The 16324-nt window shown below is 42.8% G+C and overlaps 1 protein-coding gene across 1 annotated transcript in view; it reads left to right on the top strand.

Moving 5' to 3' along the window:
- RASA2 (RAS p21 protein activator 2) overlaps nt 1–16324 on the top strand; it is a 147867-nt gene that overhangs the window by 28037 nt on the left and 103506 nt on the right. Inside the window, exons 2-3 of the mRNA XM_040427780.1 lie at nt 6683–6800; nt 15337–15440. Of these exons, the coding sequence (XP_040283714.1) occupies nt 6683–6800; nt 15337–15440 (222 nt within the window). The remainder of the gene's footprint in view (nt 1–6682; nt 6801–15336; nt 15441–16324) is intronic.

Genomic DNA, 16324 nt, shown 5'->3' with positions numbered 1-16324 from the left:
TCAGACACTGAGGTCAGGACTGTGTCAAATATTCTATATTCTGCCCTTGGGTTTTTACGCCCCAGGTGCATTATCTTGCACTTATCCACATTAAATTTCAGTTGCCAGAGTTCTGACCATTCTTCTAGTTTTCCTAAATTCTTTTCCATTTGGCGTTTCCCTCCAGGAACATCAACCCTGTTACATATCTTTGTGTCATCAGCAAAAAGACAAACCTTACCATCGAGGCCTTTTGCAATATCACTTATGAAGATATTAAACAAAATTGGTCCCAGTACAGATCCCTGTGGAACCCCACTGGTAACATGACCTTGTTTTGAATGTTCTCCATTGACTACAACCCTCTGTTGTCTGTCACTCAGCCACTGCCTAATCCACTCAACCATATGCGAGTCTATGCTCAATGACTGCAGTTTATTGATAAGTCTTCTATGTGAGACAGTGTCAAAAGCCTTACTAAAATCTAGATATGCGATGTCTACTGCACCTCCACCGTCTATTATTTTAGTCACCCAGTCAAAAAAATCTATAAGATTTGTTTGACATGATCTCCCTGAAGTAAACCCATGTTGTTTTTCATCTTGCAATCCATGGGATTTTAGATGTTCCACAATCCTATCCTTTAATAGGGTTTCCATTAATTTGCCTACTATTGATGTCAGACTCACTGGTCTATAGTTGCTCGATTCCTCCCTACTACCTTTCTTGTGAATGGGCACGACATTTGCCAATTTCCAATCTTCCGGGACGACTCCTGTTACTAATGATTGGTTAAATAAATCTGTTAACGGTTTTGCCAGCTCACCACTAAGCTCTTTTAATAATTTTGGGTGTATCTCATCAGGCCCCTGTGACTTATTTGTCTTCACTTTAGACAGCAAACTTAGAACATCTTCCTCTGTAAAGACACATGTATCAAACGATTTATTAGTCATCCTTTCTAGTGGAGGTCCTTCTCCTTCTTTTTCTTTTGTAAAAACTGAACAGAAGTATTCATTAAGGCAGTCGGCTAGCCCTTTATTCTCTTCTACATACCTTCCGTCTTTTGTTTTTAATTTAGTTATTCCTTGTTTTAATTTCCTTTTTTCATTTATATATCTGAAGAATGTCTTATCCCCTTTTTTCATAGACTGAGCTAGTTTTTCTTCTGCCTGCGCTTTAGAAGTTCTTATAACTTGCTTGGCCTCTTTCTGCCTAATCTTGTAGAGCCCTGAAACAGATCTCACAAGCGAACCCAGAAACACCAATGTGAAAGTAGCCCAAAAAAAAACACCAACCCAAAAAGAAAAACATTTCAAGGCAGTTTTTACAAGCCAAAAATGTGCCCAAAATGTACTGTGGCAGCACCCTAAGTCAAAAGGATCATTTAAACAAAATATAAAAATTGCCTCATCCAAAAGTCTTAAGTCTTATTACTAAAGTCAATTACTTTACATACAAACATTATTGCGTTCCCCCCCCCCCCTCTCAAGTTACTAGAGTGTGTGCAGAACATGTTGTCATGCTTCGAGGTGGGAGGGAAACACCACACCGAGCATAGGAGGGAAGGGGGGGAACAGGGAATTAGGCCTGAGGACTAGGGAAGGACGATGGACACCTCCTAGTGAAAACCCTAACCAAAATCCTGACGGACTACCAGTATGAACAGTCCCCAAAAGTAGGTGAGTTCATACGCAGGAATAACTAGAGTCCTTTCTAGCCCTTTAGGACCCTGGTACTAATGGCAGGGACAAGACTACCTGTTCCTCCAAAAGGAAGGACGGACAGGAGTCTACTTCAGGCCTAATACAAACAATAGGGAAATGCAACACACAGAACCCAAACAAAATGCAAAAGGGAAAGGAAAGACTTGGCTTCAAAGAGGCTATGGAAGCACCAGGAACTCAGCCGAGATCCAACCGCAATCTATCCAAAGGTCCAAACAGAAGCTATAAGCCGCACAGCATTGTGGGAGAAGCAACTATAAATAGAGAAGGTTAAATGACCCTAACAGCCACACCTGGGGAAAGAAGGTGTGACAAGCACCAGAAACAACACAGACGTCATTTGATCCAAACAGAATACATGTCAGATCAAACCACTTGTTGCCTGTCTCACCGATCTCCTGCCACCTGTCGCAGGAACGTGCGTGACACATGTCTACAAATGTGTTGTCCATGTTGGAGAAGAGAAGTCAAAAGTGGCAACCAATATGACTGCATTTCTTGTTATTTTTGCAAAAAAATGGCTTCTGCAACTGAATGGGAAGATGCCACTATCTATAAGTCAGTAAAATATAACTAACAAACCTTGGTTATGGAGGTAACTACTAATTTACCAATATGAAGCCAGTTTATAATTTTTTTGATGGGGGAAAAAATTCATGATGTTGCACCTTTAAGCAGTACATTCATCCACATCCCTTTCTGTTAAGTAATATGTTCTTGCTCAGCCTCTTCCACCCACGCACTTTAGATCATCTCTGCTTCTAATGTTTTTCTAAGCATACTTCCCTACTGAATATTATGAAATCCCTTTTTGTTGTGCTGTCGCTCGCCCTTCGGTGCTCCATAAACAGTCAAGTTTGTATTATTATTTTTTTATATGTTCGATATTCTTGGTAATGTAACTATATATAGTGAACTTCGCTGCTTTTAGGACACTTTGTTCAGACAAACTGGAATGGGATGTGAAGCGTTTCCAGAGATCTGGTCAGAAACCATTCTGGGTATGCCTCAGTTATAAAATTGGCTTCTTTTAAAGCACCATTGATTCCAGGGCACCTTACATATGAAAATGGGTATACATAATATAAAACAAAAAAAAGTACAATAAGCATGGACTAACTTTGTGGCAGACGGGGACAGGACCCTGCCTCCGAGTGCTCAAAATCTACAAGGGAAGGGGAAACACATATTTGTTAGGCAACGAGGAGCAAGTGAAGGGATCGGTGGAGGTGGAGAAGTAACAAGGTGAATTAATCGGGCAGCAGAGTTGAAGATGGTTTGGAGGGGCAGGGCTCCAGATGGCGACCAAAATGGTCGCCAATGAGACTTAAAATTTGCAGATGGCGACAAGACTTTTTAGTCTTGTCGCCATTTGCGACTGTACCGCCGCGATCCTGCACAGCCTAAATTCTCTTCAGTAGCACAGTGGAGAAGGAAGGAGTCCCTCCCTCTCCACTGTGACGCGGCCGCCACTACCACCAATGGGGAGATAGCAGGGGAGGAGCTGTCGCCACTGCGCCACCAATGAATGTAAAACGTAAGTATAGGCAGCGGTATCACAGACCGGGCACCCGGCCTCAATAACAGGGCATGCGATACGCGGCAATTAACCCCTCAGGTGCCACAGATCGCATGCCCTGTTATTGAGGCCGGGTGCCAGGTCTGTTATACTGCTGCAGACAATTGTATAAAGGAGTCAAAGAGGACCTTTCGTGGGTCCAAAGAATATGAACTTAGTGGCAGGCTGCATAGAGCGGCGCCCAGGGATCTAAGTGCACTTACTATTATTCCAGGGCGCCGCTCCGTTCTCCCGCTGTGGCCCCCGGTATTTTCAACATTCAGAGCAAGGAGGAGGAGACGCCAGTGTCTCTCCGTCTCCATGACAGCAGCTTCCACAAAATTCCAAAAATGAGAAATGTATAAACTTGGTCTGCAAAATGCATCAGTGAGGCCCACAGCAACCAATCAGATCTCTGCTTTAACTCTCCAGATTAAAATTAAATAGGTGATCTGATTGGTTGCTTGGGGCAGCACTAGCACTTTTTCTTAGTACAGTTGGCCATTGCCTTTTTGTGGGATTGTCCATCCAGAAGACCTTGCGTCCCCTTTTTCTTTTTTTGACAATGCACCATACCTCTAAAGAAATGCATTATTTGTAGAAAACTTCCTTTTCGTCTAATTTGGATGGTGTTTAAAGGGGTTTTCCGAATTATTATTATTATTATTATTTTTTTTTTTTCTGATGACCTATCCTCTAGGTAGGTCATCAGTATCTAATAGGTCGGGGTCTAACACCTAGGACCCTCGCTGATCAGCTGTTCACGTTCATCGATCACTAGGCCTAGGAGCAGCTCAGCGTCATTCAAATGAATGGGGCTGAGCTGCAATACCAAGCACAACCGCTATACGATGTACAGCACTCGATGAGCAGTGAAGATAGAAGAGCCGCTTCCTTCTCAAAATAGCTAATTGGCAGGGGTCTCGTGTGTTGGACCCCAACCAGAGGATAGGTCATCAGTGAAAAAATTTTTAAAAAATCTCAGAAAACCATTTTATAGGAACGCTAACCATAGGCATGCACAAGAAAATAAAAATAATCCTGCAATTACTCCTTTAATCTTTGCCATACACTTATTCTGCCTCATATTACAACTTGAACTGAGGAATATATAAAGGAATCCCCTCTGTGTCCCAGGAGCATAGTCATGTCCTCCCTCCTTCTCCTCAGGGTCCATTCACATGTCTGCAAAATGGGTCCGCATTTGTTCCGCAATTTTGCGGAACGGGTGCGGACCCATTTATTTTCAATGGGGCTGTAAAAGATGCGGACAGCACACGTTCTGCGGCTCCGCAAAAAAATAGAACATGTCCTATTCTTGTCCGCAGCCACGGACATGAAAAGGCATTTCTATTATAGTGTCGGCCATGTGCGGAGTCGCAAAATACGGAACGCACATGGCCATTGTCCGTGTTTTGCGGATCCGCAATTTGCGGACCACAAAACAGTTGCGGGCGCGTGAATGGACCCTTACTGTGTCTGGCTGTAAGACAGGTGGCTGCTGCAGGATCCTCCCTCCCTGTCTGCTGTAGGACACAAAGATTGTTACATAAAATATAGGAAAAAAATCGGATGGTACAGCCAGTAATAGCGTCTACAAATCCCAACAAGGCTATAGGTTATACTCTCACAACAACTAAATATGCATAAATGGATCACACTGGTGGATACTGGCTGCGGGCGCACAAGTAGTCATCACAGAAAACTTCCAGATGTCAAGGAGGTGGAGCTGTAATGGACTCCCATGACTGATGTAAAAAATGGAAATTAGACATCATATAGTCCATGACAATACCTTTCCAGATCCAGAGATCTCCCCATTCATTGCTCTGCTAGATTTATATCAAGCTGACAGCTGAAGGGGAGTGTCTTTTCTGCTGCAGCTAAGGGGGCGTGTCTCAGCTCTCCCTATCACAGCTCAGGGGGCGTGTCTCAGCTCTCCCTATCACAGCTCAGGAGGCAGTTGTAGGATGAAACTGAGCATGTGCGGCCTTCTCAGTGAGCAGGTCAAAGTAATAAGAAAAAAAAACAGCAGGTGGCGCTATACAAATATGTTTTATTGAATAACTCAGTGGCTTTTTTTAATTAAATGCAATTACAAAAGTATCCAGTTCCAGGTGCTGGTTTGAAAACTGATAGAATATTTTTTTGTGGCACAATCCCTTTAAATCAAACAAAGCAGATCTGGAGGATAAGGGTCCATTCACACAACCGTAGTGTATTGCAGATCCGCAATACACCCGGCTGGCACCCCCATAGAACTGCCTATTCTTGTCCGCAACTGCGGACAAGAATAGGACATGTTCTATTTTTTTTTCCGGAGCCACAGACGATCGTGGGCGCGCTCTGGAAATGCGGATGCGGACAGCACACTGTGTGCTGTCCGCATCCATTCCTGCCCCTCAGAGAATGAATGGGTCCGCACCCGTTCCGCAATTTGCTGTAACACATTTTGAGAATGGGTAAATACAGAATACCTTCATGTTTTGTTCAGTAAGGCCACGTTCATGTTGTGAATTCCCTCGCCTGATCTGATGGACTGTGGTATTTTTCTGGCCGACACTCTGCATTTATGCGGGAAAAGTGAACAGATCACCACTGGATCCCATTATAGTCAATGAGGATCTGACGGTACACGGTCGTATCCGATCCGGCAATGTCAGACACGGTGAACTCCAGCAGCTTGATCCTGTGAACGGGGACTAAATGTCTCCTATTGCTTGTCCTCTGGATTAGCGGTTCCATAGCACTTTGCTTCTGTACTTAAATTTTGTATACAAGACAATAACGCACTAATAAAAGTGAGATTTGTGTCCCTTTTTGTGCTTTATTAAGGTTGACATTGTGCATTTAATAGATAGTTTCATACTATGACATTTTAATGCTTTAAAAATCTCTTGGCTCTGTGCCAATGTCGCGGTTTGTGAGATTTTTTTCTTTTGTCCCCACGCTGCCAAATTCAGGTTCCATAGAGGTACCTCGAAACACGGCTGCTCGGGATGTTTTAGGTTTAGGATACGCCCTCAGATGTAGGGCTGTAGTAGTTGCTGTTGAGTGGTGTTACCGTTCTGACGCTGGATCTGTCAGTTTGCATCACAGGAAAGGGCTGTTTCCTTCTAGAGAACGAATCCCACAAGTGCCACATGTTGCGTAACTGTCTACACTGTACTATACTGTGTAATCTACTTTTAGGTTTGTTTTATAGGTTGGTCTTATAGCCTATATAGCACTAACATAATCTGGATCAGTGTACCGAGGGGCTCACAATCTAATTTCCTTATCTCAGGCGCACACACAATAGATCCAGTATGACGATGGACATCATAGTTGTGTGTCATTCGCTCTTTGTGTAAAAAAAATAAAATAAAACTTTACACCTCCCGCTGTGTTAACGGTGTGATCTTCTTTTCATTTACAGGTGAGGCCAAAAATCTGCTGCCTTATCCAGGACCAAACAAGATGAGAGATTGCTTCTGCACGGTTAATCTGGACCAGGAAGAGATCTTTAGGACCAGTGTTGTTGAAAAGTCTCTCAAGTAAGAAAGGATATTATTATTATTATATATATTTGTTTATGGTTTTGTTATAATTTAGATGCCTGAAAGCCTTTCCTCAATGCCTCCAAATGTCAGATGACCGGGACCAGACCCAAACACAGTGACAGGTTCCATGTCTGTTGGTAGGATCAGACCGGCCCAGCCAAATAATCTCGGGCTGGTATGCATGTATGCGTTGGTGTTGTCGGCCTGCAAGACAGTATGTAAATCATGAAAAAGATAAAGGAGGGAATTTATTATCCCCCCATATGCCTGTTTTTGGCATAGAAAACGTACAAATCCCAACTTTTCTCGACACAATTGCCATTTTACATCGCCCGTGCCAATTTTATAGATGGGGGGGTGTGACAAAGGCGGAGCGTGAGCGGGGCCAATTGGATCATTCATTCATTTTTTTTTTTACTCTAGAAACTGGCATGATAAGTAATGACTGCGATATGCCGTAGATTTCTTTCTGGCGCTTGGACTGCCGTAGGACTGTGCACTGATTGTGCCTCGTCCTAAATTACATGGCTCCTCTGGCCGCGCAGGCACCATCAAGACCGACGTAGCAGACACCGGTCTTGATGAATCCGAGCCCAAGTTCTTATAATTCACTTGCTGTCAATGCTTTCCATTAAGACAAAATCTCTGGGCGACACTTTCTCACAAGATGTTCCTCATATAGACTGCATGCGCACATGGCCTATTACATGTACGGTGTAATACAGTACCAGAAAGATATATATTAAAGGAGTTTTCTGGGAGTTTGCTATTGATGACCTGTCCTCTGGAGATCGGTGGGGAGTCCGATGACCGGGCGTTCCCACTATCAGCGGTTTGAGGAGGCTGCAGCGCTCCGGTGGACACTACAGCTTCCTCCCAACTTACCAGGCACAGCACCATACATTATATAGTGGCTGTGCTTAGTATTACAACTGCAAAATAGGTCATGTGACCTGTAAACAGGATATCACTGGCCTAGGAAAAGAACATGGCGCTCACTTTAAGCAGCGGATTGGCAGGCATCAGACCGCCACCAATCAGATATTGGTTACCTATCCTGAGGATAGGCTATCAATACTGAACACCCCATAACCCCTAAATTCTCATCTATTGTCCATATGTCAATTTATTTGGTGGATTTTCACCCCGGGGTGTTTTTATTATTATTATTTTTATTTTATTTTTTCTCATATATTACTAACTCACCACCAGTATTCTAGCAGGGTAGTTTCTTACACTCCAACTCGGTTGCATCCATACATTTTGAACCTTTTCATTATGGGAAGCTGGTCATGTGACCTTGTAATAGAAATATTTGTAGTAGAAATCCGCTCGCATCAGACTTTGTGTAAGGAAAGGTAAATCTCTTCACGACACAGACAAAGGTGTTATCATCTTGAGTTCTTGCTGAGCACCTCCCTAGCTCCTGCCCAGTCTGTTCACTTTTATTTCTCACTCACAAAAGGTGTAACAATAGAAAAGGGGCTGGCCCGTCACCCGACCACTTACTTCATGTAACAAGGATGCAGGAAGTGATAACATACAGGAAGTGATGACATAGGAAGATAAGCATTTAAAATAACATAGCCAGCTAACAAACACATGTATACTATAACCTCCCATTACCACTGGAGTGAACTTTATCCAGCCTTGCTCAGTGATCAATGCCAAATAAAGTTACTATGATCCTCATGCATGTTTATTTACAGGACAACGTCATTATCTCCAGCGGCTGATCAGGCGCACTAGAGACAACAAACGTTCCTTTCATATATTGTTCTCCTAACAAATGCATCCACTCCAAGCCAATAAATCTGCGTCTTGCGCGGGGGCCCTAGCCGGCGTCCATACATCAGCCAAGAAAACACTGCTCTGCTGAACACATCAGTCTCCCCCGGCCCACAGCCCAGAACATAGCACATTGGACCATTCGCCGACGGAGACCTCTGCGCCCGGCAGCTGTGTCTCCAAATACACAGGAAGATATCCACTCCAATGGTTTACCCTGACACTGAGAGACATGATGACAATACACAATATATTAGAAATACATCCTAATAAAATTTCCACAACAACCGCAAGTCTGACTCCTTGCTGTGTAAACAGGAACTCAATGTCTCCCTGCGGCTGACTTCCTGGAAACTACTGGAGGATATCATTACCTATCAGATCAATCCTGGTAGCTCTCAGGACCCACCTCTCCCTGTATTCTGTTGAACATAAGGAGGGACATTTACTAAGGGCATTACACCAATATTGTGGTGTAAAAAAGTCACCGATTATGGCGCACACCATATATGCGCCATAATTTGCAACTTTTAAAGGGTTTTGACACTTTTCCGAAGTGCAGATAAATGGAGGTGGGGCTTTGTGCGGCTTGCTGGATTTACTATAACTTACGCCAGAAACTGGGGTCAGTTATAGATGAAGTCTGAACCATCCCCCAGTTTCTGGTGCACAGCAGAGCAGAGATGCGCTTGATTTATTAAGAGGCATGTGCTTCTTCAATTAGGTGCATCCCACTCCAGTGCAGAGGGTTCAAGACTGGCAAATGGGAACGCCAGTCTCGATGAATGTCCCTCATAAAGTCTCTCCAATGCAAAGTTCCAGAAGTACAGATATATATAGTAGGTGAGTGTATGCAGTGATTAGCTGCAGTTATATAATGCTTGTGACTCACACTTCCTGTCTGTACTATCTGTATGTGCTGACTCTCCAGTGTAGTTCTAATAGATGTAGCTTGACACTGGTCTTCCTGCATATAAGAGCTGACAGAGGAGAGAGATGACGGGGCAGAGAGGCTCAAGCTGTTTCACATAGGAGAACATGGAGACCCTACTGTGTGAGGGGACAGCAGCTTCGTGTCAGTGATCTGTCATGGCTGCCCTCAGAGGACACAGAGCAGTGCAGTGTGGTGAGTGTACAATGATCAGTGACTAACAGCTATCTCTGTATACACACTTTCACAGGGAATGCTATCAATCACTGATAACACCTGCCCCCCGTGTACAACTGAAGTTAGAAAAAGCTGAGATATAAATGTATAGAAAAAGAAAAGCCTGCCAAAATAGTCGTCCAAGCATTTAGTGAAGTGTATCTGGTGGACTCTCTCATTCCACTGTCTAGATAGTTATGGCAAACCAGTTCAGATGACTCAGTCTCTGCAGCCGTAGATTGCCATCACGGCCGGGGAGCCACATGGTTCTGTATACAGTACACCAGCCACTGGTCAGGGAACACTATGTTTCATCAAGAACTAAACTCCAGTGTGAAGTACGTGTGTATTTTTTGCAGGGTCAGACGTTTCATACATAATCCTGTTTCTACATACATTTGCCTAAAAGCAGTCTGTGCGCAGGAAACTGTGGGCTATGAATAAAGAAAAGAAAAACTGACACAAACCGCACAGGGGTTTCTTTTTTAACAATGAGTTCAGCATGTCTTACCAGTTTCCGCTTTATCTTAGTGAACTCTTGTAGCCCGGTGACTGTAGTGTCTAGGCAATAGTCATCTAGGTGCCTTTGGTCACATATTGTAGTAACATAAGGAAAATGCTGTTTTTTTACAATAAACTTATCTAGACGTTAATATGACATGAAACAAGGCCACAGGTTCATAGGAAGTTGTAATGTAGTTACGGCAGCAGTTGGTCTCATATTTTTGCATCATTTCCTCTGCTTGCTTCTTCAGTAAATGAATATTGCACAAACCCCAGATCCGGTTGGTATTTTGCTGACGTGGTTTCCCTGTGTCTTCTTTTTTATTTTTTTCACTAACGTAGAAAAAAAAAAAAAAGGTTTGCCGTTTATTCGTTCTATTTCTTTATATTTTAGGAAGACATTAGTATTTACTTAAATGCCATCTGTCAGCAGATTTGTACCTATGGCTGACCTGTTGCAAGTGCGCTTGGCAGCTGAAGGCACCTGTGTTGGTCCCATGTTCATATGTGCCTGGATTGCTGAGAAAAATTAAGTTTTTAATGTATGCAAAAGAGCCTCTAGGAGCAACTGGGGAGTTGCCATTACACCTAGAGGCTCTGCTCTCTCTGCAACTGCTGTGTCCTCTACACTTTGACTAACAGGGCAGGGAGTGAAAACGTGGTCACGCCTGGCTCTGATTTCTCCTAAAGTCGATCAAAGCGCAGACGTCGCAGCAGCTGCAGAGAGAGCAGAGCATCTAGGTGTAACGGTAACGCCCCCATTGCTCCCAGAAGATCATCTGCATATATTAAAAACGCAATTTTTTTTCTCAACAATGTGGGCACATATGAACATGGGACCAACATAGATGCCTTCAGCTGCCAAGCGCACATGTAACAAGTCAGGCAGATTCATAGGTTCAAATCTGCTGACAGATGCTCTTTTTTATATATTTCCCTATCATTACATGCAGAATTAGAATGACAGTTATATAGATAACTCAGGATCCACAATTCACAATAGGTGATATCACAGCCTGTTGGATTGTCAGTGGAGTATGTGGATTGTGCACATTGGGCTGGATGCTGCACGTCTCGGCGTAGCGTGGACCTTGAGAAGTAGGCAAAATTGTACTGCCATGAGCATAGTTATTTCAGAAATACATTCGCATGGGAGGTGCTTTGCACTGTTCTTGTTTTCTTGAAAATCTTTAATAAAAATGATCTGATTAAAAATAAATAAAAAGAAAGAAATCTTCTGATCAGTTTTAGGGTCTTTTAACGTTGCATTACACTCCATTGGTACCGTATAACAGGAATGTATCTGCTCCAAAACACCCTCCAGACGGTGTATAGTGTAAGTGATGCAGAGTCTAATAAGGTACTAGCAGTAAAATGCATTGAGAGGACTCCTCTGTGTGCTCTGGAGTCCTCTCAATACATTTCACAGCTGGTTTGTGGTAGCACAGCTTTACAGGGCAAGTGAGTATGAAGGCACAAACTATATATTCAAACTCTGTGTTACAATTAACCCTTTCACTACCGGAGGTTTTTTCGTGTTTTTTTTTTTTTTTTTTTTTTCATGTTTTCTCATCTTTCTTCCCTATTTTCCTTCAGCCGTAACTTTTTTTTATATTTCCGTCCACATAGCTGTATGAGGGCTTAGTTTTTGCGGGACAAGTTGTACTTTCTAATGCCACCATTAATTACGGCATAAAATGTAATGGGAAGCGGTAAAAAAATGGGTGGAATTGGAAAAAAAACTCAGTTTTACGGGTTTTGTTCCCAGAGCATTTCGCTTCCGGCAAAACTGACCCATGCCCTTCATTCTCTGGGTCAGTACGATTACAACGATACCCTATATGTATAGGTTTTATGTCTAAATAGTGTAAAAATAAATTTAGACTTTGATAAAAAATTTATAAATTTTTTTACATCACCATATTTTGACCCCATAACTTAATGCTTATGTCTACTGAGCTGTTTAGGGGCTCATTTGTGTGCGTGACTGTTTGTTCACATTTTATAAACATTTTTTCAGTAAGAGAAGCAATGAAAAAATGGCAAATCGGCCATTTTAACCCTTTTTTCCATTACGCAATTTGTTACGCAATTTTATTTTTCTATTTTAATAGTATGGACGTTTTTGGTCGTGGTGATGCCCATGATTTTTACATTTATTGTTATTTATGTATTTATTTTTGAATTATACGCAAAGGGGGGTGATTTAAACTTCTATAACATTTTTAATTTTTTTTGTGATGATTTTGAGGCTCATATATGAGCCTATAAATTATGTTTTTTAATTTTTAATTTTGTTCTATCAGGGATTTTTTAAATACTATTTAAACTGAATATTGCTCATTTCTTATCCTGGCCTGCCATCTGGTGGCCAAAATAAGAAATGCAGCATGAACACTTTTTCAGCCCCAATTGGCCACACGGTGTATCGGTAGGAAGCGCTTCCGGGTTTTTGCGCATTTAGATGCCGTGATCTCACTTGATCACGGAATCTAAAGCATTTACTTACCGGGACCGGCATTATTGCCGGTCACGGTAATTAGCCGCAGGTCTCTGCTGTTTGAAACAGCAAAGATCTGCCGGCCATGGCGCCCACTGCACGTATGAGCGGGCGCCATGTTTACACATTGCTCCAGCCCCGTAGATGTACAGCGCTGGTAGCGAAAGGGTTAAATGAGACCTGTCACCAAGCAATATGCTGTCCTCACTGAGGGCAGTATAGTGTACTGACGGACCCTCTGATTTCAACGGTCTGTCACTTCTGTGATTGCACTCAGGACTTTTAGGCCCCTTTCACGCGGGCGAGAATTCCGTACGGGTGCAGTGCATAAGGTGAACGCATTGCACCCGCACTGAATCCGGACCCATTCACTTCAATGGGGCTGTGCATATGGGCGGTGATTTTCACGCATCAATTGTGCGTTGCGTGAAAATCGCAGCATGTTCTTTATTCTGCGTGGCCCCATAGAAATGAATGCGGATGCGTGAAAATCGCAATCATCCGCAAGCAAGTGCGGATGCAGTGCGATTTTCACGCATGGTTGCTAGGAGATGATAGGTTTGAAAGCAACCATGGACCCCATTAAAGTGTATTCCCTGTATTATTTTCCCTTATACCATGGTTATAAGGGAAAATAATAGCATTCTTAATACAGAATTCTTAGTAAACTGTAGATTGAGGTGTTAAAAAAATAAAAAAATTAACTAACTTTTTCCAAATGATGGCACATCTGGCATCCTCTTCTTGCTTCTTCTTTCAGGACCTGCAAAAGGACCTTTGGTGACGTAATCGCGCTCACCACATGATATATATCTTTATTCAGCAGGATATGCGCTGACGTCACCTGAGCGCGATTACGTCACCAAAGGTCCTTTTGCAGGTCCTGAAAGAAGAAGCAAGAAGACGATGCCGGCTGCGATCAATTGGAACAGGTAAGTTAATTTTTTTTATTTTTTAACACCTCAATCTACAGTTTACTAAGAATTCTGTATTAAGAATGCTATTATTTTCCCTTATAACCATGTTATAAGGGAAAATATTAAAATCTACAGAATACCTAACCCAAACCCGAACTTCATTCGGGTTCATACCCGCGCAATAAAAACTAAACATCGGAACGCAATCGCAGTCAAAACTGACTGCAAATGCGTACCTACTCGCACGATTTTCCCTGATCGCAGACGCAACGCATCCGGACCTAATCCGGACACGCTTGTCTGCAAGGGGTCTTAGAGTACTGACATGCCGACCCCAGCATCGCGCACCAGTGCTGCGAGGGAGATGAGTCTGATGAGGCTTGCTGCACTCACCTGACCCATGCCTCTAGATCAGGAGTGGGGGCCACATTGTCAGACTGAACCGTCAAGGCCCGAAAATAACTTTTAAAGGGGTATTGACAACAGAAATACTGTATTTAGGGCATATTGAACTTACAGTATATACTATTTAATGTCTAGTTATAGTTCCAGGACTTCCATCTAATGGGAGAATACATGAAAAATACATTTGAGCAGCCACAAGACATAGACATAAATGTCTGCTACCAGATGGTTGGTGACCGCACAGAATGGTATCAAGGGCCACATGTGGCCCCCGGACCGCAGGTTGTGCGCCCCTGCTTTTGGTGATGATTGACAGGTTTCTGTGCTATGCACAATGGGAAAGGAACCTGTTGGTGATCATCTGTAGGTGGGGGAGGGCGCTTGTGGCGAGCCCCATCAGACTCTTCTCCCTCGCAGCATTGGCGTTGGTTTCAGCATGTCATTACTCAAAAAGTACTGACTGCCATCACAGAAGTTACAGAATTCCTTTAAAAAAAAAAAGTGTTTTTTGGCAATTGCTCATGGCTTAAAATAACAAATGGGCACATTATCTTACATGTCTTTCAAATTCCCCCCCCCCCCCCCCTACACTCCAGCGCCATGGTGCCCTGTGGAACTCTGTTTATATTGCAGACGTGCCTATTCTAGACAGCCAGTGGCGGCAGCAGTGACATCAGTTTGAATGGCATGTGACCGCTGCATCCATTCTATCTCCTCTTCTATATTGCCTGTTTCTCAGAGTTTAAACTTTAGAGACGTTGGGGGGAATTTATCTACTCAGCCCTCCAGAATTCTGTCTTTAAAAAAAGTCGCAAAATTGGGCTTTTGTGACTGTTTGGGAGTCACTACCGCAAATTACGCAACTTTTTGGTTTTCATACACCAATCAATTCAATTTTTGAAAAGTTGGTGGGAAAGTGGGTGTGGTTAGCTATGCTAATGAGTTTCACTCCAGATTTATTACTCAGACAAAAAAGTACCAAAATCACTCCAGTAGGAGGGTGGTGCAGAAACCTGGCGCAGCGTTTCTAAACAAAAGTGTAAGGTTGAAAAATGTTCCAAATCTAACAAACAACATGCGCCATCGGATAAATTTGTCTCAAAGTATGCCAAAGTAAACTCAAACAAAATGACTTCAAGTATTCCCCTCGTAATAAATTCGCCCCATTGTGCGTGCAGTCTGACATTGCTTGTAGATGATGTAGTTGTTTTCTGTTGTGTTTTTCATTTTTCCCTTTTTCTAAAATGCTTTCATTTCCTATTTCTGCAGCCCGTTTTATGGAGAAGATTTTTACTTTGAAATTCCAAGAACATTCCACAATTTATCCTTTTACATTTACGATAAAAGTCTTTTACAGCGAGACCTTCGAATAGGTAAGGTCTTCAAATAAGAAACTGGTGATTGTCTTTAAGTCCAGACCAGGTCACTAGCCGCTTTGAATGATAATATTCAATGGTAACGACATTTATAAAAAAAAGTGTGGGAAGTGTGTGTGCAGTAATGCACCAGGCAGACCTGCGACTGTCAAGTGAAAATGCAGTTGACCGGGCCGGAAACTACACATCTGTGGAAGGATCGTCTGAACTTGTCCTATCTTTCGCCTTTGTGCTCAAGAACCAGGGGATCTTTTATTTTATTTTTAACACATTCCCCGATCAGCCAGTTTAGTCTACGTTGACTGATCAGCAGCAATGGAGCTGATGTGTATGGCCAGCTTAAAGCATACCCGACTTTTCAAAGAAAGTTTCCATAATGGCTGTGCTTCTTTGTACAATCATAACTGTGAAGGAATAGGCATTTTTTGAGCTTCCATAATGTGTTTTTCAACCATATTACACTTTTCAGCTGTACAGCTAGATGCATTTCTCTCACAAGCAGAGGGCATCTCCCTTCTGTGGAATCTACCAGCACTGTACTGCTGTGACTCTCTTTCCTTTTCTTCCCACTATGTTTGTTTTCACAGAACAGATAAGGAGGGGGAAGTCACACTTGCAGACCCACAGGTGGCTCCTATAGTCTTTAGGAGCAGGCTCAGGATCTCAGCTACCTCTGACACGCCCCCACTTCCTCTCTGCTATCTCCATTACTAAGGACGGATCTTGCCTGACAACACGCAGATTAGGTGGACTGTGGAAGTGAGACCCCTAGTGCCCATGACTTTACAGCTTTCTTTCAGGTGGATGTAGGCAGATTTTTTTTAACTGTAGTGATTTACAAATTTGCTAGTTGCACCATTCTCTAGTAAATGAAATTGTGT

This window comes from Bufo bufo, chromosome 4 (genome assembly GCF_905171765.1).
Source record: "Bufo bufo chromosome 4, aBufBuf1.1, whole genome shotgun sequence".
Lineage (NCBI taxonomy): Eukaryota > Metazoa > Chordata > Amphibia > Anura > Bufonidae > Bufo > Bufo bufo.
The sequence above is the reverse complement of the archived record's forward strand: the minus strand, read 5'-3'. Positions and strand labels throughout refer to the sequence as shown.